The 23,034-nt window shown below is 42.0% G+C and overlaps 1 protein-coding gene and 1 non-coding gene across 9 annotated transcripts in view; one reads left to right on the plus strand and one right to left on the minus strand.

The window, feature by feature from the left end:
- RBFOX1 (RNA binding fox-1 homolog 1) overlaps positions 1-23,034 on the minus strand; it is a 1,322,412-nt gene that overhangs the window by 779,879 nt on the left and 519,499 nt on the right. For all 8 annotated transcript variants that reach the window (XM_042437945.1, XM_042437936.1, XM_042437943.1 and 5 more), the window contains exon 4: positions 20,498-20,560. In XM_042437945.1, the coding sequence (XP_042293879.1) occupies positions 20,498-20,560 (63 nt within the window). The remainder of the gene's footprint in view (positions 1-20,497; positions 20,561-23,034) is intronic.
- On the plus strand, positions 13,774-13,965 carry LOC121914980. The gene has a single exon (XR_006100619.1). It is a non-coding gene; the product is annotated as a U2 spliceosomal RNA (small nuclear RNA).

Raw genomic sequence — 23,034 nt, forward strand, 5'->3', positions numbered from 1 at the left:
AATAATAATAATAATAATAATAATAATAATAATAATAATAATAATAATAATTATTATTATTATTATTATTATTATTATTATTATTATTATGTGTCTGGTAGAATGGGGTTGGACTGGATGCCCTTGGGGTCTCTTCCAACTCTATGATTCTATTCTTACAGCATATTTTCCCAATATGCATTCCTACAATGTTCATCGTAAACAAGATTAAAAACTAATTAAAAACAGCATATATCGAAGAAATATGGTTGCAGAAATGTGTACCCTCCTTATCCACGGACTTTTTATCCACGGATTCAAGCATCCACGGCTTGAAAACATTCCAAAAACAGTATAAATCCCAAATAGCAAACCAAACAGCAAATAAGAAAACACCATGATATGGTCAAAATAAGTCAGAAGTGACTTGAAGACACACAAGCCTCAGAGAAAGAATGTCTTTCAGGGCACCATCCCAGAAAGAAAAGGTTAAACTATTCCTTCATGTCAACCAATTGTTAGCATCCCAGCTAATGGTATGTGCATCAAAAATTAATTACATTAAATACATATTTTTAACGTTCTGCAAAGGGGCATTCATTGTCAAGGCTTTCTTATGCTCAAAACCAGTTTGGTTCTCATAATGGAACCTTCTGCACTGATTCAAGGGGATGATACACCAGCGAGAAATTGGGTTTCTGTTGGGATCCCATGTTTGCCCAGCCACAGAGTTATGCAGAAAACTCTGAACAGACTAGCCCTTAGTACAGTGGGTCCTTGGTATCTGCTAGGGTTCGGTTCCAGGACCCCCCATTGATAACAAAATCCATGGATGGCCAAGTCCCATTAAATACAATGGCATAGCAAAATGGTATCCCTAATATAAAATGTCAAATCAAGGTTTGCTATTTGGAATTTATATGCTTTTTGAATATTTTCAAGCCATGGATGCTTGGATCCGTGGATAAAAAAAATCAGTGTATAAGGAGGGTCATCTGAGTCTGTCTGTTGCCTCCTCCGCCTACCTGCTAGACCTCTCAGGGTTGTTGTGACTATAAACTTGGACACCTACATGCATCACCCAAAAAGAGAAAGCACAGGCAACGAAAACAAAGGCAAAGTTTCCAGATGAGCTAGGCTACCTTTTCCTAGATGCTCAAGTTTGCCACTTCGCTTGCAAGATGAGAATCGTGCGCCATTTCGGCTGCAGATCTGCAGGGGTGACAAAGACAAAAAGGAGATTCTAGGGGGGTAAAGCGTCCGCTCCATCTTTTAGAGACACACAGAGACACTAATAGCCCGGCTTCGCCATAGTGCTTTGGTGCCCAGAACTTTATCATTAAAGATTTTGGTCACTCAACTGCGGTGGTAATTATCACATAAATTAGCAAAGACAGAGAAGGAGGAGAGGGGCATAAAACGGGAGCAAGAGGCAGCAGCCTGGCCTAATGCAGCAAAGAAGAGGACTTAATTGTCCTGTAATATTTTCCAAGCCTGACACCAGCGATGATCCAAGCCTCCAGTGGGAGATCGCTTCAGCTGGAGAGAGAATGCCAGCTAATAAGGTACGATTTACCCCCCGGTACGGCACTTTTATCTGCTGACCTGTCACAATAAAACAATTCCGAAGATGTATTTTTCCAAAATGGGTGATTAGCACAGCAAGGGAAGGCAGCAGAGGAAAAGGGATTATTTTTGCCATATCCTCTCCCCTGCCCTCAAGACTGATGTGGCAGCTAGAGGGCAACAAAGGTGGACGGGCGGCAAAGAGCAACTAATTGGATTGGCTACTACTCGAAGGCCGCAACACAAGCGTTTAAGGGGAATGTATGTCGGAGTTGCACAACAGCAACAAGGTTCCATTAAGGTCCCAGCTGTAGCCTTCCGAAAAGTCCTAGACACCATTTGGAGCCCATTTGACCCAACTTGTGTCCCAATACAAAGTTTGAAAATACAACTTTTTCTTCTTCTTGCAATCATTGGCATTCTTTTTACACGAACACACAGAAACATAGAGTTGGAAGACACTCCAAGGGCTATCCAGGTCAACTCCATATTGCTATTCAAGAACATGCAACCCAAGCACCCCTGAGGATGGCCATCCAGCCTCTGTCTCACATAGGAGAAATGTATTTTCTCCATCTTTCCCAGTCTGCTGTTGGTATGGGGCACAGCTTGGTCCATTGCAAGGGCATATTCATGAATCAAGGATACATTTTTATTGAAAGAAGAACACTTCTGTCCCACACTCCGACAGACTAGAATCTGAGTTCTGCACTCATGCATTCTAGGCTGCATTATCAGAAGTATAGTGTCAAGATCACTGGTTTCCAAACTGTGGGTTGTGACCCCTTTGGGGGTCGAATGACCCTTTCAGAATCCAGTTGTCTTAACAACTGAGACACTGCTCACCACAACATGAGGAACTGTATTAAAGAGTTGTGGCATTAGGAAGGTTGAGGACCACTGCTCTAGATCAAGGGAAGTAATAGTGCCACTCTATTCTGCTTTGGTCAGGCCCCACCTGGAATATTGTGTCCAGTTCTGGGCATCACACTTCAAAAAGGACATTGAGAAACTGGAGCCATGTGTCCAAAGGAGGGTGACTAAAATGGTGAAGGGTCTGGAAACCATGAAACCCTATGAGGAACGACTTAAGGAGCTGGGGATGTTTAGCTTGGAGAAGAGAAGGTTAAGAGGTGATATAATAGCCCTTTTTAAATATTTGAAGGGATGTCACATTGAGGGAGCTAGCTTGTTTTCTGCTGCTCCTTAAACTAGGACCCATAGCAATGGATACAAGCTCCAGGAAAAGAGATTTCACCTCAACATTAGGAGGAACTTCCTGAGAGTAAGGGGCTGTTTGACAGTGGAACACACTCCTTCCTCGGAGGTCTTTAAACAGAGGCTGGATGGCCATCTATCAATGGGGATACTTTGATTTAGATTTCCTGTATGGTAGAATGGGGTTGGACTAGAAGATCCTAGGGGTCTCTTCCAACTCTAGGATTCTACGATTCTAAATAGGGAAGGTGCTAGTCCATTTTCAACTGAACATGAAACAAGCCAGCCTTGTTGAAATCCTCTCTCATAGAATCCTAGAGCTGGAAGATAATAAATGAAGCATGCATTTATCTGTGCAAACACTACTGTCTCCTCAGTCACTTCGGCCACACACAAAGAGGAGAAAAACCAGAAGAAGAGGTGCTAGTAATTTATCCGATGGGTTTGCATGTGCTTTGTGTCAGCAGGGCTTTGCGTCCCCACTCCATGCTAATTTTTTATATGCTTACTTTCCCACCCTCCCTATTTATAATTGCTGGCAATAACTCCTTAGCATCAATACTTGTTTTCAGGCACTTGCTCGCTGCCTCTTGATATTTAATCTCTTTGAAATGCTTGTCAATAAATGTGGCAGCTTTATCTGGTTTCTTTCTTTCTTTATTGAGGTGGGGGGGGGGACCTTGCAAAACTTTCACATAGTCAGAGAGCCTGAGATCCAAAAGGAAATGTATCCTGGGCACCATTCTAGTGCTACTTCAATGTGGTGCACTGCAAGTCCCATTAACCACAACTGAGCCACACTGGTTTGAGATGATGGGAGCTGTGATCCACCATTTAGGCCTTATGTCCTCTTTCTCCTCATGGATGTGCTTTTGATCAGCATTCGTATCATTAATAAATTTGGAAACCTCCTAAGGATTAAAACGGGGCATATCCAACAGAATGAATAAATGTTATGCATGTATCCATCTGCATTTAATGCTCGGTCTGCCTGTTTCAGGCAGAGCAAAGAAAGAAACTGTTTTGTTTCCTCTCTCTTTGCGAAGAATCATTAGCATAGCCATGACCCATAGCTTCCGTGAACTAAAATGTGCCAAGGACTATGCGCTGAGAAGTGAAACCATTTTTATGCACAATGCTATTGCTGATCGGGAAGGATTTACCGCCCTAAATATAGTGCGTACCTATCATAAAAAAAGATGTCATTGTCAAGGATGAGCAAAGTACATGAAAGCAAAAAAGAACTTGGGAGAACGTGGTGCATTGTTCTTCAACCTGGTGCCAGTGGGTTAGTGGAGCCAGGAATGAAGGCCAGGACTTTTCCTTTGTGTATTGATTTGCTGAAATATTCATCTCCCATCCTATATTGTGGGATTTCATGGCGGCGTACAGATAAAACAATGCACAATCTAATACTATTCCAGGTTAAGGATGGAAACGGCTTACAGGAGACTGAAGCATAGAAACATGCCAAAAAGTTAAAATATCTTGAAAGGCTGCAACAATTAAATACCATGTATATGTAACGGTATGTAACGTGAAGTTACCTTGTATTTAAATATATGTAAATGTATGTAATGTATAGTAAATGTTGGTTGCATGGTGCAATAAATACAATTTGAAAAAAACAAAAAACAAGATAAAACAAAACAAATCCAGTCCCGACGGTGGAGATGGAAGAAGTAAGGCATCCAATAAATAGGTTACATAGAACTGGTAGAATATGGCTGCAACCCTGTATGGCTGGGTGCATGCACATCTATGCTAGACTGAGCCATATACAGCCCGCCCTTGTTTTATGCGGGGGATCCATTCTGGACTCCCCCGCAAAAAGCAAATACCGTGCATGCTCAAACTCCATTTAACTCATGCATGCAGCAGCATGGCGGCACGCCACCCCATTAGTCACAATGGGATGCGGAGCTTGTTGTGCCCCACACACGGCTTTCAGCATATGTTGAAAAACGTGTATGATGCGGGCACACTGTACCATTCTCATGACTTACTGAACAGCCTCTGAAGTCTCCATCCCTCAAAGAGGCATCTCCCCATAGCTTCTGGGATGCTTAGGGGGATTCAGTGATACAGTAAGCTACACAGCTGGACACTTCGGTAGTCCTGCCTCCTGCCACAAAGCAGGGAATGGCCACACCATGGGATTCAGAAGTTGTTCAATAGTTGAGGAGGGGTCTTTGGATGGTCTGAAGGGAGAAAGGGGATGCCTCCCTTGGATCCCCAAAATTGCACATATAAGGGAAAATTGAGAGCCAGCATGGTGCAGTGAGTTGTGAGTTGGGCTACAACTCTGGAGATCCGGGTTCAGCTCCCCACTTGGACATGGAATCGGGTTCGAATCCCCACTCGGAAAACCAATGGGGAACCTCTCTCAGCCTCAGGGGATGGGAATGGCAAACCCCCTTTGAACAAATCTTGCCAAGAGCAATAGGTTCACCTTAGGGCCACTATAAGTCAGAAATGGCTTGAAGGCACACAACAACGACAACAATAACAAGAGAAACGTATGCATTCATATATCTCTAACAGGATGGCAGCCTTTGTCTGCCTTCCTTTGCCACCCCAGAAATTGCCGGAGCAGTAGCATAGCACACCACTAATATTCTGGCCTCTGCATTAATGAAAACGTGTGGTCCACTTTTGCATAAGATTAAAGCCATGTATGGTGCATTCGCGTATGGGACGGGCACACTGTACTGTACTTTAAATTGTTTACCCTTTCTACAAGGATTCGGGATGACTTGCACAAGATCTCCTAATTTTACTTTGTGCAGCCATCGCTGCATAAAGAAATAGTAGGTAGACCAAGTTCTCTCTCTCTCTGGATGCATTATTCCCTCCTCACCTGCAGGAAAATAGCCATAATATGGCCACTGTGAAAATATGAACTCAAAACTGTTTCCTCTCCAATTTTCTTTTTCTCTTTTCCCCAATTGATTCAATTTTACTTTATTGCCTCTCACCCCAAGACACTTATGTTGATTACTTCTGGTGTTGTAAGTTAAATCTGTTCTGTGTTGTTTGGTTAAAATAACTGGCGGAGTAGTGTGTCTCTAGCCAAGGCTGCCCCTGTGAAGTTGTTCGTATTAATTGGAATTAGCTTTCCCATCATCGCCTCTGGGAAACCCCAGCAAACCAGCCATAGTTTTACTCAACACACACACAGTAAGAGAAAAAGAGAGCATAATAAGGCACTTTCTACACAACCCACCATTAAATCTACTTTTCATTTTTAAAGACCATTTAGAGATATCCAGCCACAGCACATATTGCTACACTATATATTGTTGAAATGGCATTTGGTTCGAAACTTTTATTGCAAGCCACCTTAGATCCCTGAATCAGATAAAAGCGTTGTGTTTCATTCCCACTTCTTTGCCTGACCTTAAAGACCCTGATCCCCATTTCTACCCAATTCACCGATTGACAAACCTCAGCAAAAAAATGCCATCTGGCAATGAGGAATAACCAGAGACTTCTCTGATCCCTTTCCTCATTGTTCTCCATCATCCATGGAATGATCACTCAAATCATTTGCTATGATGGCAAAAGCATGATTCCTGTGGATAATGGGTCCTAGTGACCTGGAGCTTTCCACTTATGGAAATCATTTGCTACACTGGGCAGTATAGGATCTCAGTGATAGTACAAAGTACATTTGTGATAGCCAAACTGATAGTAATATTGTCCAATTGATAAGATACCAACAAACTTGATTCTAGTGCTTAAAAATGTCCTTGGAATGACTCTCATTTTCTCTCTCCCAATGTATATAGAAAACATTTGTCCTGGAAAATAAGGTCATTTTTTCCTTAAATCATGATCTACTTTCCCGTCCCTTGAAGTTCATTATTATCTCCAGATTCGCTGTATTTGTCCTTTTCGGATTTATTCAGCTGAGCTAAAGGAAAAGTTGAAACGGGAACTCCCTCAGGAGGCCTTGGCTCGCTCTTCGGTTGCGTCTCCAAACTTTCGATACTTAGCCCTGTGAAACGTTCTAGAAGAACTTGCTAAGATAATGTTAGTGTCGGTTTTAGACCATACTCCAACCTGGAGATTTGGCTGTTTTTATTACCATTTAGCAAAGAGGTGAAAATTTTCTCAGTTTAAATCTCACTGGGTTTCTCTAAAGCCCACCTGTATTTTCACCCCGCTTTTGTTTTGTGTCAAGTTGAGAAAAATTGTGTTTTCTTCTCATTCACCACACATTTTCCTAATGTGTTATTTTTTTACTCCTTTTCAGCTAAAGACACGCTTGCTCTCCCCCCGCAAGTGTGTGAATTTAATCTATTCACATTTTTAAAATAGATGCATTGACTCCCATGCACTTTAATTCTTGGAAGGCTTCCCAAATGTGAGAATTGCTTGCAGCCAGGTGCACATTTGCTTGCAAGAGGCTTTCAGAAGTGAAACTCAACCTATTTTGTTTCTATGTAGTTTCACCTAAACACCCTAAAGGTACCACAGATCCTGCCTTGTCTTGGAAGCTAAGCAGGCCCAGCCCTGGTTAGTACTAGGATGGGAGGCCACCAAAGAATGCCAGGTGCTGTAGACTATATTTCGGAGTAAGAAACTTGCAAAACAACCTCCGAATATTCCTTACCTATGTAAACCCTATGGACCTCCATGAGGTCACCATAAGTCAGTAGTTCACTTGAAAGAACATAGACACATACACAAAAAGAAAGTAGAATAGTACCTGTGAGGACATATCAGAAGATCAGGGTCCAAGGCATGGGTGGCTTGTATCCCAAGGTGGGCTGCCAGGGCTGAGACCATGGATGGTTAATCTGGAGATCAATGATCCAGAGGCAGGAGGTAAAGTCAGGTCTAAGCACAGCAAGGAAGAGTTCCAGGAGTCCAATGGGCCAGAGACAATTGGCAGAGACAGGGACCAAACCAGGTCTAAACACAGTAAGGCAAAAGTCCAGGAGTCCAAGGAACCATAGACAGAATCAGGAGATAGACCCAGATCTAAACACAGGAAGACTAGCAAGTTACAGCAAAAGCAACTAAAGACAACACAGAATACCATGTTGCTCTAGAAAGAGTTAAGATGCCATTGCGCCTCTTAACTAGCTATACCTCCATCTGCTCCAGCTGTCTTGCATCAGCAGAGCAAGCTGTGCTTTTTAACCCTGATCCTTCCAGGCCAGATCCTGCAAAAGTATTGGCAGCAGGATTCCAGCATCCAGAAATCTTATCTTGCAATGACTTATATAAGTGGACCCTTACATAGGACCACAAAGGAGCAAATATGATAGCATCTATTCATTTTGGACTGATATGAACCACTGAGTTCAAATTAGAAGAAAAGAGACACCATCTTAGACATTAGGAAGAATGTCTCTTAGTCTAAGAGCTGTTTGAGAGTGGAGGGTGGGGCAGGATTTTCTATCATCTCAGAGGTTGGATGGATATCTCCATTCCTTAAGGGTGACACTTTTCTTTTTGTTTGAGATACACACACACATTTCACAAGGTTCTTTATATTTCTTGTTGCGGCTGGGTCCCTTCAAGTTGTTTCCAACTTATGGAGACCCCAAGGCGAATCCACCATAGGGTTTTCTTGGCATGTTTCTTCAGAGGGGATTTGCCCTTGCTACCCTCTGAGGCTGAGAGAGTGTAATTTGCCCAAGTTCAACCAGTGGGTTTCCATGGCTGAGCTGGGATTCGAACCCTGCTCTCCCAGTGTCCTAGTCCAATGTTCAAACCACTAAAACCAAGCTTTATGGAGAAATATGAGGGTTTTTAAAAAATAAATAAATTGGAGAATCTAAAAGTGGCACATATTTATGCAGATCCAAGTGTGTGCATATTCAACACAAAATTCTGGTTTGAAATAGCTTGTATCCACCTAAAGTGCTAGAGTTGCTACCTCTTTCCGACATTCGCAAAGGTACTTCTCATGCTGATACTTCTCATACTGAGAATAGCTGTCGCTATCCAATTCAGACAGCGCCAATGGGTTGAGATGTTCTTCTCATGAAAATTTGCAGACTTCATATTGAGGATGGAAAGCATTTTGAAGTCCAACTTTGGAAGAAACTAAAATGAAGAGATTTACCCTCTGCTCTTCCACATCTTGCAAACCAAAGCATAACCTGCCCACCAAATCTTTAGAATAACCTATAGGCGCTATAAAGATGGGCGCAATAGGGTGCCGTTGTCATGTGCGAGGGGCAGTGCTTCCAGACGCCCCTCGCACGTGACGAGGGCGTCAAAATGGCAGTGCCCTGTATAGATGGGCACCGCCATTTTGATGCAATGGACGCTTAGCGTCCGCACGTCGTGACGCCATTGTGACATTGCGAGTGCACCATTGGCACACTGCAGCACCACAAAAAGAACCTGCTTCCTCAAGCAGCAAAACAAGGTGTGGGCAGACTGCCCTTTTTGGGCGGTCTGTACCCCACCATAAACATTTATTAAAGATAGCCACTAAGGAGTCAATTTATACTAATTGCTTTTGAGATCCCGGTATAAAATAACTTCAGATTTCAAGTGGGGAAAATAATACACAGGTAGCATCAACTGTGCCTAATATATTCATGTTTGATGTTTAAACACAGAAGGTGTGTTAACAGTCCTAAACTTAGCGCTGAAATCAGACAATAGCCAGCTTGCAGGATCAAGAAGGTACAAAATTCATAAAGTAATTGGATTCCTCCGCCAATAAATGCTCAGAAAATACAGTCTCCAGAAGCAAATCCCCTCCCTCTCATTATTATTTTGTTTTACAGACAGTTTGGAGAGGCCTTCTTTCCTCCTGAAATTAAAATCTCTGCCAGACTGAAAATTGCATCAGATACAGCGCAGGGAAGAGATATTTGTTTTACATGCCCTTGTCAGAGTTTAGACAGGTATTTGAAAACACCTTGCCTTCCAAGGATGAAAAGTGGAGAAATTAATGGTGTGGCGGAATTTGCACATTGTAGGAATATGTAATTATACTTGCTCATGGAGAAGAAAAAGGATGTGCTATTTCCATCATTGTTACCATCCCTTCTTCTCACTCCCTGCCAGTCATTTCTGTCATTACATGAGACCAGAGGAGGCCAACATTTAGATTTTCAAAGTTTGGCCTGGTACAGACCAACGCTTTGCGCCGACCTGGGGCCAAAATTAGGGTTAGGTAAGGCTGAGCATCCACATGCGTCCAGCCCTATTATTGGTGTGCGGATGCCATCTTGCCATGCCCCCATCCATATGGGGCGCACAATGATGACGTCCATGGGGCACAGTACCCAAACACAGCACACCAATGTCATGATCACATGTGAGCGTGCCAATGGTGCCCCATGCGTGGCATGAATAAAATCCGCCAGGAGCAGATTCTTTTTAGGCCTCCCAGATGCCATGCCATTTGTCTGCTGCAGTCTCCATCCGGGGCAGAACAGGGAGGCATCTTGCTGCCCCTTTCTGCCCGTCTGTACCCCCCCCCCCCCCATTGTTAGGCTACACTTCTCATCTGTCCTAGCCAGCATACCTAGTGGCGATGAATGCAGCAACTTGAACCCCAACAACATCTGCGGTGCTTCAATTCATCCACCCTTGAGTTAGGGTTTATCCCATTTACTTCTTTCAAAAATGAGGGTCTGTGTGTTCATAGATGAGAATAAAGATTCAACTTTACTCTATTTTTGCTTTCCTTTGAAGGAAGCAACCGGCAACAATCTCCTTCCTGTTGCAAGAACGTCTTCCAGAACTGTGCAGATTTTGAAAGTTGTATTACTTGCAGTTCAGGAATCCTTCTGCAGAACATCTGCATGTGTAGTTTGCACAGAAAGCAGCATTTTTTGCACAAACAATATTAGTGTGAAATATTCCCCCCCCCCCCCGAGTACAAAAAATCACTTTTCTTCCAAAAAAAAATAAAATGAATAAATCTGTAGCTGGGGACTTATTTTCCACAAAAAAATCTGCATTTTTTGATGTATAAAATAGGATTTTTGCACATCAAATAATATTTTCTGGCAGAAACATTATTTTCTCCACTGTTTTCTGTGCAAATATATCACCTGCGAATTCTGAAACGGACTATTGCATTGGATATTTGCCCTGTCTCTTCCCTTCGTTCACTAGTTTAATTATTATTGTAATTATTTAATTATTATTTATTATTATAATGTGGGGATTTTATATGTTAAAGGGAGGGAGGGATTAATTTTGGGGACTATTTTGTATTGTAGGTATTTTATCTGTTTGCTTTGTAAGCCGCCTTGATCCTGCTGGAGAGGTGGTGTATAAATAAAAATGTATTATGTTACTATTATTATGCTCAGCGTAAGTCCCAAGTTATGAAGATGCTTTCTTACATTCAGAAGCATGTTTTTGACCTTTGAGGGCCATTTTCGAATTTTATTTCGATCCTTCATTGAGAACACGAAGCAGTCTCCAATTGCAAATACTGCATAGATGGTTATAAATGCAAACCCTTAACATACACAATGGGACTGTCATGTATATAATCTGAACGCATAGGCGACAATGAGAAAGTTAAAGAAAGAAGAGTTGGGGGGAAACAGGAGAATGAATCATTATCAAAGTGGGGATGAAAAACATCATTAAAAACGTGCCATTAATGTATTGGTGAGATGATATCACCCGAGAAGCATGATGAAATTCTCTAATACAGGAAAATAGGAAAGCATTACCGGTCAAAGTCCAAACAGGCCAAAGAGCCTCAAATCATTTTTAGTATGCCTATTGATCAGTAATAATGAGAACGGCAGACCACTAACAAAGTAATTTGCAATAGGTTAACAGCCGTCAAAAACGTTGAGAAGATTGTTATAGGCTATAAGAAGACTCTATTAGAGATCATCAGCCGCTGATGGAGAGAAGGAAGTGATCAGTCTTCCTGCCACCCAGAGATAAGGAGCATTTTGTTTGGTCAGTATTTTTTAAGCAGAATGATCTGATTCCAGTTTCCTGAGATAATATGCAGACGACAGTTATCTTTTTTTCTTTGGCTGCATCCTTCTCCAGATTTGGCGATGTACAAAAATGGCACACAAAAACGTGCATCTCATTGGAGGTTGTGTTTCAGATGTGTGCATGTGCTAGGGAAATTTCATGCATGTGAATTCTGTGCGTGACACAGTTTGTACATTTGGCTGTCTGTATCCATGGATTCTTCCTCCACATATTAACCAAGCATGGTTTGAAAATATTCTGCCCATGCAATAAAAGGGAGTCCTGTCATTTATCAGAACTTTCCTCCTAGTTAGGAAAGAGTTAAAAGCAGGAAGGTTAGTGAACAGAGTAGATGTGTTTTTCTGGTCCTGAGTTTTTCCTTCCTGCTATCTCTATCTCTGTCTCTATCTCTATCCATCTCCATCTCTCCTATCTATCCAATTCTCTTCCATGCCAGCATTCTCTGAAGATGCCAGCCACAGATGCAGGTGAAACGTCAGGAATAAACTCTTCTGGAACATGGCCACAGAGCCTGAAACCCTCCAATCTCAATTGGTCTGAACTGGTCCAATTTGCATTAGAAACTATGGCATGGGGCACACTGCCCAAAAGCGGTGTGCTGGCACCAAAACTAGGGTTACAGAGTGCAAGGCAACTGCACGCTCTGAAACCCTAGTTCGTACCGGCAGCATCATCATGGCGGCATCCTCTCCACATGGGTGCCGCCATGATGATGCAGTGTCTGCATGTTGCTGCATGCCAATGGAGCACTTGTGACATACACAACGTGTCAAAAAAAGAACCCAGAAGAACCAGGTTCTTTTTACTACGGAGGGACGCTGCGCGATTTGACAGCTGCGGCATCCTTCTGCAGTTAAACTGGGCGAGTAGAGACCGCCATTTTGGCCCAGTCTGTAGTGCCCCTGAATTTTATCTGGAAGCATTTCACAGCACTTGTGCAAAGCCAAACAACGGATAAGATGCTGTGCTTCACCATGGCTTTCTGTATGATAGAACTGCTATGGGGTCTTCCTTGTTGTGGCTTTAAAACAGCAAATCATAGCAAAAGATTTTGAGGGCTGAGGGTTAGTGTGGGAAAGTGAAGCATCAGAAGCACACTCCAAGCTTGCAGAAGTGATAAATGGGGCTGCCAAGGAGGTATATTTAGCCCTGCTTTGCTTAATGCAATGATTAAATGGGCGCTGTAATAGCAATGGCAGAATTAGCAGTTTTGGAATAGTGTTGTGGCACTGCTTTGTGGTGCACTGATACATTACAATATCCCTTTAATGAAGTTCATTGAATAGAGAGTGGAAGTAAAAACCAACACAGTGTATGTTCATAGGAGCCCATTTCTTGCAGCAGGATCTTATGAAAGCGGAAGGGACACCGAATTGTAAACATTGTAGCACCATTGAGACTACATTGTGCAAAAGAAGTTGCAGCACAAGCTTTCGTAGACTTGGTCTGCTGTGTGTTTCAAATAACTCTGGCTTTGCTAAAGGTTGTGTAACATATGAACAAGGACATAAAGTAAGAAAAAATGTAAGGTAAGATACAAGAGTTTTTATGTTATAAAATGATGTATTAGTGGTGTAGGAGGTTAGAAAAATGGATGGAATGGCTATGAATGTGGGATTAAACTGTTTCAAGAGAGAGAAGGTAGAATATAACATTACTCATGTCAAGCTGGGAGTGAAGTTGATAAATTTACTAGAAATGGATATATGGTTTGATTTAGCTAGAGTTTTTAAGGATATTTACTAAAGGCAATCCCTTTTGACGTTTCATGATCAAAAAGGAAAAGGATTGGGTTTGGATGAGTAGGAAGAGTAAGCCATTTAAAGATGGGCATTTGTTTTATTCAAATGTTTTTATTGGATATTTATGCACGTGCAAAGAAACAATGCTCAACACATCAAACATATGCATAAACATGCAAGTATCCATATAAAAACCTCGATATAGTTACCTTCCAGCACTGACAGTCCCTCTAATTCTGATCTACTACATCCATTAGCATGCTGAAATATCTGAAGTCCCTATCCCAATTTCTTTCCATAATGTTCCCATTCTGTCGCTTCTCGGCCTTTTGGCTAAGATCAAGTGTAGCAATATTCCCATTCTTGAATCTTCTAGGTAAAAAAATCACCCTAAAAACAAGTATTTGTTGTTTGTTAAAAAGAGAAGAATGAAAAAAATATCTGTATATATAACCTTTGAATGGAAGATTGGAAGCAGGCTTCTTCCTTTCCTTCCTTTCCCTTTCCCTTTCTTTCTTTCCCCCTTTCTTTCTATCTTTCTCTTTCCCTTTTTCTTTCCTTCCATCCTTCCTGTCTTTCTTCCTTGCTTCCTTCTTTTCTCCCCCCTTGCCTCCCTCCCTCCCTCCCATCTTTTTCTCCCTTCCCTTCTCCTCCCTTCCCTTCCTTCCTCCTTTCCTTTCCCTTCCTCTCCCTCCCTCCCTCCTTTCCTTTCTCTCTTCCCTTCCTCTCCCTTCCCTTCCCTTCCTTCCTTCCTTCCTTCCTCCTTCCCTTCCCTTCCCTTTCCTTTCCCTTCCCTTCCCTTCCCTTCCTCTCCCTCCCTCCCTCCCTCCCTTGCTTGCTTCCTTTCCCTTTCTCTTCCCTCTTTCATTCCCTTTCCCTTTCTCTTTCCCCTCTCTCCATCCCTGTCTTCCTTTCTCTTTCACTTTCTTCTATCCATTCTTCCTTTTTAAAACATTTCTGTACTTTTAGTGTACTGTTAAAAAAACCTTAATAAAAGCATAGCTGTCTAACCACTGGCGGAAATGACTGACAAGTTTTAATGAGCAGCTCAGCTCCAGAGAGAGGATTTCCAGCGGTTGAGAAGGAGCCATCCCTTAAAACCATGAAAAAGCAGCAAATTGGTATGCATATAATAAGTGAGTTTCCGAAATATTCCACTCTCTATTTATAATGCGAGACATATCCAGAGAATCATGTCCATGCGCATTTCACCAAGAGCTTTATCAGGTGTGTTTTGTAAAAGGTAGCGACCAGATTTCACAAACCATTTGCTGAATGGATGACGACGACAACAACAACAATGATGGAAAGAACACTTGATTAGTTGTTGTGCCTAATTCCAGGTTGTACTTCATGTGCCAGAGTTACACTTAAATAATTTTGTGCACAGAACAAAGTTTGTGTACTTGAACCATCAGAAGGCAAAGGTCAGCCAACGTTGTGGACAATTATGGATTTTGGAAGTTTGGATTTTCAGATAAGGGATAACTCAACCTGTATTGGGGCAAAAGAAATCCTTTCCCACCCAGATTCATGCTTCCAAGAAATGAGAAAGCATAAAAGGTAGATAGTAAGGCCACTTGAAAGAATTTTGCCGTGGGGATGAAAGAAAATGGGAAGATTATATATGTGTGTTTGGAGGGGCGCTGACCCCTATCCCTCCCCTTCACATTTGCACCCAAATCTTTGTAGTCTGACCCATAAAACAGAGAACAAAATACATTTAATCTCCTGGAGGGGAAACAGCTTGCGCAAGACCAGGTAGACCATAAGAATCGGAAATCGATAGCTCCCAGCCATTTGTTCCTGATCAGAGCACGATTTGAGCAGAATGTCAAAGCAATGCTTTTTTGCACGGCACAAAGCCAATTTGCGGCGGTTTTTTTTAATGCACACGCGCACACACACATGTATTATTTCCTTCCATTTTCTACCAGATCATTTAGCCATGTGAGATGACCCTTGCGATGCGGTGGGGGGAATAAAATGAAATATTTCTACCAGACTGACTCCTTCTTGTTCTTCTTGATCTGTGCACAAAAGCTTTCATCCGCTGGGGCCCTGGGTGAATCCGAGGAACGGTTTTTAACAGGGAAAGTTAAGGAAGGCGAAAACAGCAGGAGGGTGACCAGAGGGAAAGGGCCCCTTTTATTCTAGCACTCAGCCTTTTTTATTATTACAATAAAAAAAGTATTCTTAAAGTTTGCTTTAAAAAATTTGTTGCACATTCTTGGCTGGGTTGAGCGCTAGTCTCCGAAAGAGCCTTCGCCTAACATCACCTGGCCATTTGCTCCTTGGATTAAAAGCCACTAGCGTGTGCCATCTTTTAGCACCTTTCGGTGGGATAGATAGAAAACTGTCCTCTATAAAAGAAGAGACTTGGATTCCTCAGTTAGACAGTCTTGCTGCATATGGATGTGTTCATCTTTCTTATTTTATGTCAGTATTTTTTAACATGTTGACTCAAAAGAACTATTTATTCATACAAACTTGCAGTATCATTGCATGCACTGAACTAAATGAGGCTTATTCTCAATTTCAAAATTATACCGCAAATGGAGGGGGGACATTCTCAGGAAGACACAGCTCACATTTATTTATTTACTCATTCATTAATAATAACAATAATCATAAGCATAATAATAATAATAAGTTTTATTTTTAAACCGCTTTTCCGCGATGATCAAAGTGGTGTACAAGTAAAAACTGCAATGACAAAATACAGAATATAGAATAAAAATTGCAATACATAAATAAAACTTTCAATAAAAACATCCCAATTAATTAATTCATTCATTCTAAGTAGTTACATGCTCTCAGCCTTAGAGGAAGCCAATGGCAACCTCTAAGTCTTGTCAAGAAAACCCCATGATAGCTTTGCCTTAGGATTGGCATAAGTCGGAAATGACTCTAAGGAGTTTATCATACGAAAGAGATTGGGAGTTTATCCTGTAAATATCCCGGAAAAATCACATAATTATGCGAAACAATTTTACACATCACACAAAACCCACCGTTAAAGTGGTCACAAAGAAGCATTAATGTGTATCTTTTTACTTTCGGGGTTTCAGCGACAATGCATTTGCAATATCACTTTGTTTGCACAATTGCATGTGATAATCATTCATGCAGTTACTCACCATTTTTGTTTTATTTGCAGGATGCTTTAAATACACTTTAATCTGTCTTTAATGCCAAAATTATCCCCAGTGTGATAATCTAAATCACAAAACAACAAAATAATTTTTACTTACTAACTTACCCCACGCATACAATACCAATTTCATAAGCTTTGAGGGAGAAGTAATAACTTCTGAATCATAGAATCATAGAGTTGGAAGAGACCCCAAGGGCCATCCAGTCCAGCCCCATTCTGCCATGCAGGAAATCTAAATCAAAGCATCCCCGATAGATGGCTATCCAGCCTCTGTTTAAAGAGCTCCAAGGAAGGAGACTCCACCACTCTTTCTGAGGGAATATGTTCCACTGATGAACAGCCCTTACTGTCAGGAAGCTCCTCCTAATGTTGAGGTGGAATCTCTTTGCTTGGAGCTTGCATCCATTGCTCCATTGGGTCCTATTCTCTGGAGCAGCTTTCTCCCTCCTCAATATGACATCCCTTCAAGTATTTAAAAGGGCTATCATATCACCTCTTAGCCTTCTCTTCTCCAGGCTAAACATCCCCAGCTCCCTCAGTCATTCCTCATAGGGCATGGTTTCCAGACCCTTCACCATTTTTGTCACACTCCTTTGGACACATGGCTCCAGTTTCTAAGCGTGTATTGAATGTATTTGCAGATCCTTTTTGTCAACTTCTAATACAGAAAAGTACCATTTTTCTTCCCAAGTTAACTTTAGCGCACAGATTTCTGATACACTGCCAACTCCTTGAAATTATTGAACTCGCACATTTGACCCAAGGAGACATCCTTTTATCTACCTCCTGAGTAGATCACCTGCCAATACCTTGCTGAAAATATAACTCTAAGGAGAAGAATATTGCAGAGCATCCTAATAGACTGTAATATCTTACAAGTGTAGGTCATGCCACAGGTGAATAGGGCAAAATGCCCAGCCATATGGTGACTTTCGGAGCAAGCTCATCTACCAGGTTCGGTTTCCAAGCAACATGCTGGATTTCAGTCTCAGCTCCGTTAAATACTAACAACCCCTGAGCCCCGAAAAAGAAAAAAGATTGATATTCACCATGCCCTTCATGTTACAACCATAAGAGGAACGTTGGGCACAAATGAGGCACAGAAATATCTGTCATCATCCAAATCCAAGACTAGTCTTGGAAATCAAAGACTGACATTGCTGTTCCTACTTTCCTTTTGCATGATCCAAATGTATAGGTTCATTTCCAGGTGCCCAGTTATCCCTCCCCACATCCCTTTCTGCATGTGTAGATATGAAAAAATATTAATCATAGATAAATTGTTGGCTTCTTCACAAGGGCCTAGTAATGAGCTTGGGGACCACTGTGTCCCGCCGGTTGGGAACCTCGCCGCCACCTTTGCCTTGCTTGATGACAGGATTCCTCTCTTGCCATTTTTCCTTCTCTCCGTCAACGGTGTCAAATACTGCTAACTGCCGCAACGCTCGGCTCCAAAGACAGATGGGCCGGCTTGTGTCAGAGAGCAAAGACTAAGAAGGAACAGCCATGTTTGGCAAGAAAAAGGAGCCGCTTTGTAAGGTGTCCGCAAGACAAATAGCTGCCACTCCATAGCGCAACTAAAAAACAACTCTCCCCCACACACCTGAAATGCAACATGCATTTTTCATGTGGGCCAGAGGAGAGTTTAATATAGCATACCTCTTGTTATAAATGAGATCTCTGGGCCTCAACAGTTTATCAGACCATTTTCTAGGGAACCATGGAGAAAGTTGCCAAGGGCCTATCCACAATGCAGAATTGCAATGCTATTATTGGTTTGTTTTCTATGTCGCCTGGATTGGGATGCAAGGCGGCTCACCAGAGAATCAGCTGAAAAGCAATACAATTTGAGATCCCATGTTAGAAACAATACACTATCATTAAAAAGCATGCAAAATGGAAACATCCCGCTGAACTCAAAGGTATCATGTTACATCTAATAGCACCACATAATATTTAAGGAGTACTCAATAATAATAACAGGAAAAAATACACACACACACACACACACACACACACACACACACTTGTACTATTTTCTGGAATGTAGGCCCTTCATAAACACAGGAATATGTGCGTTATGTAATTTATCAATCTGGGCAATATTTTAATTTTGCAACGAAACCCATGGCTTAAATAACTGAAATCAATGCTTTCATTGGGTATTTCAGTAGAACACAAACTTGTTAATAGCTGTTGCTTGAGCGTCAACCTGGCATGCCATGAATTTCAACTATTTTGAAAATTTCAGCTATTTTGAAAATCTTGCACCATTAGTTCTTCAGAATGCTAGATGCTAACACCTGCCATAAAACCCCTTTCCCTCCCATAAGACGCTTCCCTGGTACGGTTGTATATTAAAAACCTGCTTAAACAACGTTTTTGCTTGCCAGTGAAATGAAAACATGGAGGGGACAAGTCTAGCCTCAAGTGGAAAGGAGTTCCAGAGGTTGGGAACACCTTCTCCGAAGGCTTTCTCTTCTGTCCTCACCATAGAATCATAGAATCATAGAGTTGGAAGAGGCCACAAGGGCCATCCAGTCCAACCCCAATCTGCCATGCAGGAAATCCAAATCAAAGCATCCCTGACAGATGGCCATCCAGCCTCTGCTTAAAGACCTCCAGGGAAGGAGACTCCACTAAACTCCAAGGAAGGAGTGTCTTTCACTGTCGAACAGCCCTTACTGTCAGGAAGCTCCTCCTAATGTTGAGCTGGAATCTCTTTTCCTGGAGTTTGGATCCAGTGTTCCATTGGGTCCAAGTCTTTGAAGCTTGTATCCATTGCTCCATGTTCTAGTCTCTGGAGAAGCAGAAAACAAGCTTTCTCCCTCCTCAATCTGACATCCCTTCAAGTATTTAAACAGGGCTATCATATAACCTCTTAACCATCTCTACTCCAGGCCAAACATCCCCAGCTCCCTAAGTCTTTCCCCATAGAGCATGTTTTCCAGACCCTTCACCATTTTAGTTGCTCTCCTTTGGACATGCTCCAAACAAACCTACGATTGTGTCTTCTCCTTAGGTAATTTTGGACCTAAGAACAGAGCTGTTTTCTGCCAAGGTCCACCATTGCTCCATCAAACTCAGAACTATTTATATTTACTGGCAAAGCATGGCCAGGGTTTGAGAGGTGTGTTTCTTCAGCCATCTATGTAGATCCTAAAAACTCAAGGCCAGACCTTGAGAACATCAAATATGACCCCTTCTACCAAGCTATGTTTTCTCTGCAAGTTGTGGTTCATCCCCATCAAAACCAACATGTACTTCAGAACATGTAGAGTCATGCCTTATTCATGGCCTAAGGAGTTATGAGCCAACAACAAAACCCAAGGAGGAGTGTTTTTGTATAACGTTGTTCATGGGTGGAAAATTTTCGTGGTCAAAACTTCACAATAATAATTCATTCTCGGGGGGGAAACCAAACACATCTCCACCATAATGTTCACCATCACTTATAGCATTACCAGTGAAATGATGCTGTTTATGGAAAAGTCAGGGAAACAGCCAGCTTAATCCAAAGATATCATAATACATCTAATAATTTAAGAAGTACTCGATAACAATCCAAAAATGCCAGTGCATTATTTCATTATATCCGGCTGAAAAACTTGGTCTATTGGGGGTATCAGATTTCTTGGGGAATAAGGAGACACTTACGCTTTAGCCTGTACTCAACAGATAAACACACACAAGTGCATCCACTAAATAAAACTGGTGTAAACAAATCATTAAAATAATACAGTTTGTTTCCCATTACAATCCATTTCCCTGGCAATCCTTTCGTTCCATGCAGCTGAAGATGCAAATCTAGGCAGAAGAGGGCTTGGAAATCAGGCACCCCAAAACAGAAAGGAGAAAAGTGGAGTAGTGAAGAACTTACAGAATTGATGCTCCGCTCCAGAAAACTGTAGGTTCCACTTACATGGAGCTTCTGTGTAGTTTCCTTAAACAAAACAAAAACAAAATACATTGAGAAGTGATTGCTGAAAGTTACACAATTTGGAAAGATTTGGGCACGATCTTTAAAAATGTGCATGTATCGAATCTTCCAAAATTGGCCCCATGTCAAAAATAAGGCACAAAATGAGCCTCTCGGATATTTCATCTGGTTTGCCAAAGCAGTCCGTTTATAAATAGACTCCCAGAGACCATTGCTGGCCATTTAAAATTCCAGTCCCAAATCCAAATTAGACAATGTTATTGTCAGATTATTGTCTCCTTATAGAAGAAAGCAAAACAAGAGAATGATTAGACGACGTGGAACATTACCTCTATTCTGAGGCTGGCTTTTTGTGTTTTGGGGTGGGAGGGGTTGTTGCTGTTGTTGTTGTTGTTTGGTCTCGGTTTAATTTCCTGCCAGCCCTACAAGAGATTTCTAATGTTCGGGGCGATAGAATAACTTCTGATTAAAAATCATCTTTCCAATTACGGCGCAGCGTGAGCCCAGGCTGCCAGGGGCTCCTTCCACTAACCTCTGGGTTTCTGTCGGCGGTAATTGTGTCTCTAGCAGCCCCTGGTTGTAAATGAAAACCCAAGGGACGTATTCCGGCATCCAGCTTCCCGAGCCTTAGCCATATCTCTTAATTTGCACTGTCTGTCAAAAGGAGATGCTCTTCTCTGTACTGAAAGGAAATCCTCAGAAGCAGCAGGTCAAATGAACAGGGGAAAAGGCCACAGCGTCGACGGAGGGGAATTGCAGTGGAACGGGAAAGAGAGATATAGCCAATATATATATGTATGTATGTATACACACACACACACACACACACACACACACACACACACACATATTTAAATGTGGCACAGATACAGGGATACTTAAAGAGTGTCTCAACATGTTTCATTATAGTTCCAGTTTCTTACGCAGGCACAAGGAAAGCGCTTTAATACATTCGGGAGGTATCCTTCCTTCCTTCCTTCCTTCCTTCCTTCCTTCCTTCCTTCCTTCCTTCCTTCCTTTTTTCCCCTTTCTCTTTCTTTCTTTGCCCCCCATTGCAGCATATTTTCAGTCCCTGAGTTCAAAGCCTAAACTGCATTTAAAAAAAGATAGCATCTTTATTAACAGCACAAGACAAAACATAAAACCCAGGTATTAAGTCTTATATTTCTCTTTTTGGTTCTTTTTCAGAGCACTGTAGCCAATTTACCCACTGGAGCCCTGGTGGCGCAGTGGGTAAATGCCTGTACTGCAGCCATTCACTCGAAACCACAAGGTTGCGAGTTCAAGACCAGCAAAAGGGCCCAAGCTCGACTCAGGCTTGCATCCTTCCAAGGTCGCTAAAATGAGTACCCAGACTGTTGGGGGCAAATTAGCTTGCTTGCTAATTAGCTTACTTGCTGTTCACCGCTATGATCTTTGGAATAGCGGTATATAAATAAAACAAATTAATTAATTAATTAATTAATCCGAATGATACAAAATCATCAGCAGCAGCCAATATAGGAAGAAACTGAAGGCATGCTTAAAAGATAAGGCACTTGCTAGATGGCCTTGGGCAAGGCACACTCTCTCAGCCTCACAGAAAAGCAATGGTAAGCCACCCCTGAAGAAACCTGTAAGTACAGTACATCCTTCCCTTGTGCAGGAGATCCATTCCGGACCCCCCACATAAGGGAAATACCACGTATGGTGTAGCCCCATTGAAAACAATGGGGCTCGTGCCCATTTTGCAGTGCAGCATGTGTATCACAGGTGCATGTGGCATTGCCTCTTCCAGTGCACAGCTTTCAGCATATGCTGAAAGCCACGTATGGCACACCCACTTATGACGTGGGTGCACTGTACATGTAGTGATCAGTGGATTTGTGATATAGTGTGGTGTTTCAATGTCCATTTCATAGCTGTACCATGATGTCCAAAAAGTGAACTTGTTTTGGTGATAGCTCTAGGCTGAGACTGATGGTTGCATGGAAGTCATTGAAGTTCTGGTGGATTGTCTTTTGCATGCCTCCAGTTTCCACCCTGAACACACCTGCAGATCCATAATGTATAGCCATCTGCTCGGAACCACAAGATAGCATGCCAAACCCATGGAATTGAGCAACAAACACTGCTCAAGCTACAGTCCCACCACAGAATGACCTGCCGGAAGAGATCCGCCATATTACATCTTTGGAGGCTTTTAAAAAGGCGATAAAGACGGATGTCTTCCGGCGGGCCTTTCCAGACTAGCCTCCAACTGCATTAACCAAATTGATCCATTCACTCTTTCACCGCCTCTCCTGATGGTCTCTTGGAATTATTTGACCTGGGTCGATCCATAGTTACAAAATTTGTAGCACTGTACTTGGGGATATTGTATTGTATCTTGATGTTTATGTGTATTTTCAGCAGAAGGTTAAGGGAATTAGGGAGATTTTATTATTGTCTGTATATCTGTTTTATTGGACTGTTGTTACCCGCCTAGATCCTGGAAG

This window comes from Sceloporus undulatus, chromosome 8 (assembly GCF_019175285.1).
Source record: "Sceloporus undulatus isolate JIND9_A2432 ecotype Alabama chromosome 8, SceUnd_v1.1, whole genome shotgun sequence".
NCBI lineage: Eukaryota > Metazoa > Chordata > Lepidosauria > Squamata > Phrynosomatidae > Sceloporus > Sceloporus undulatus.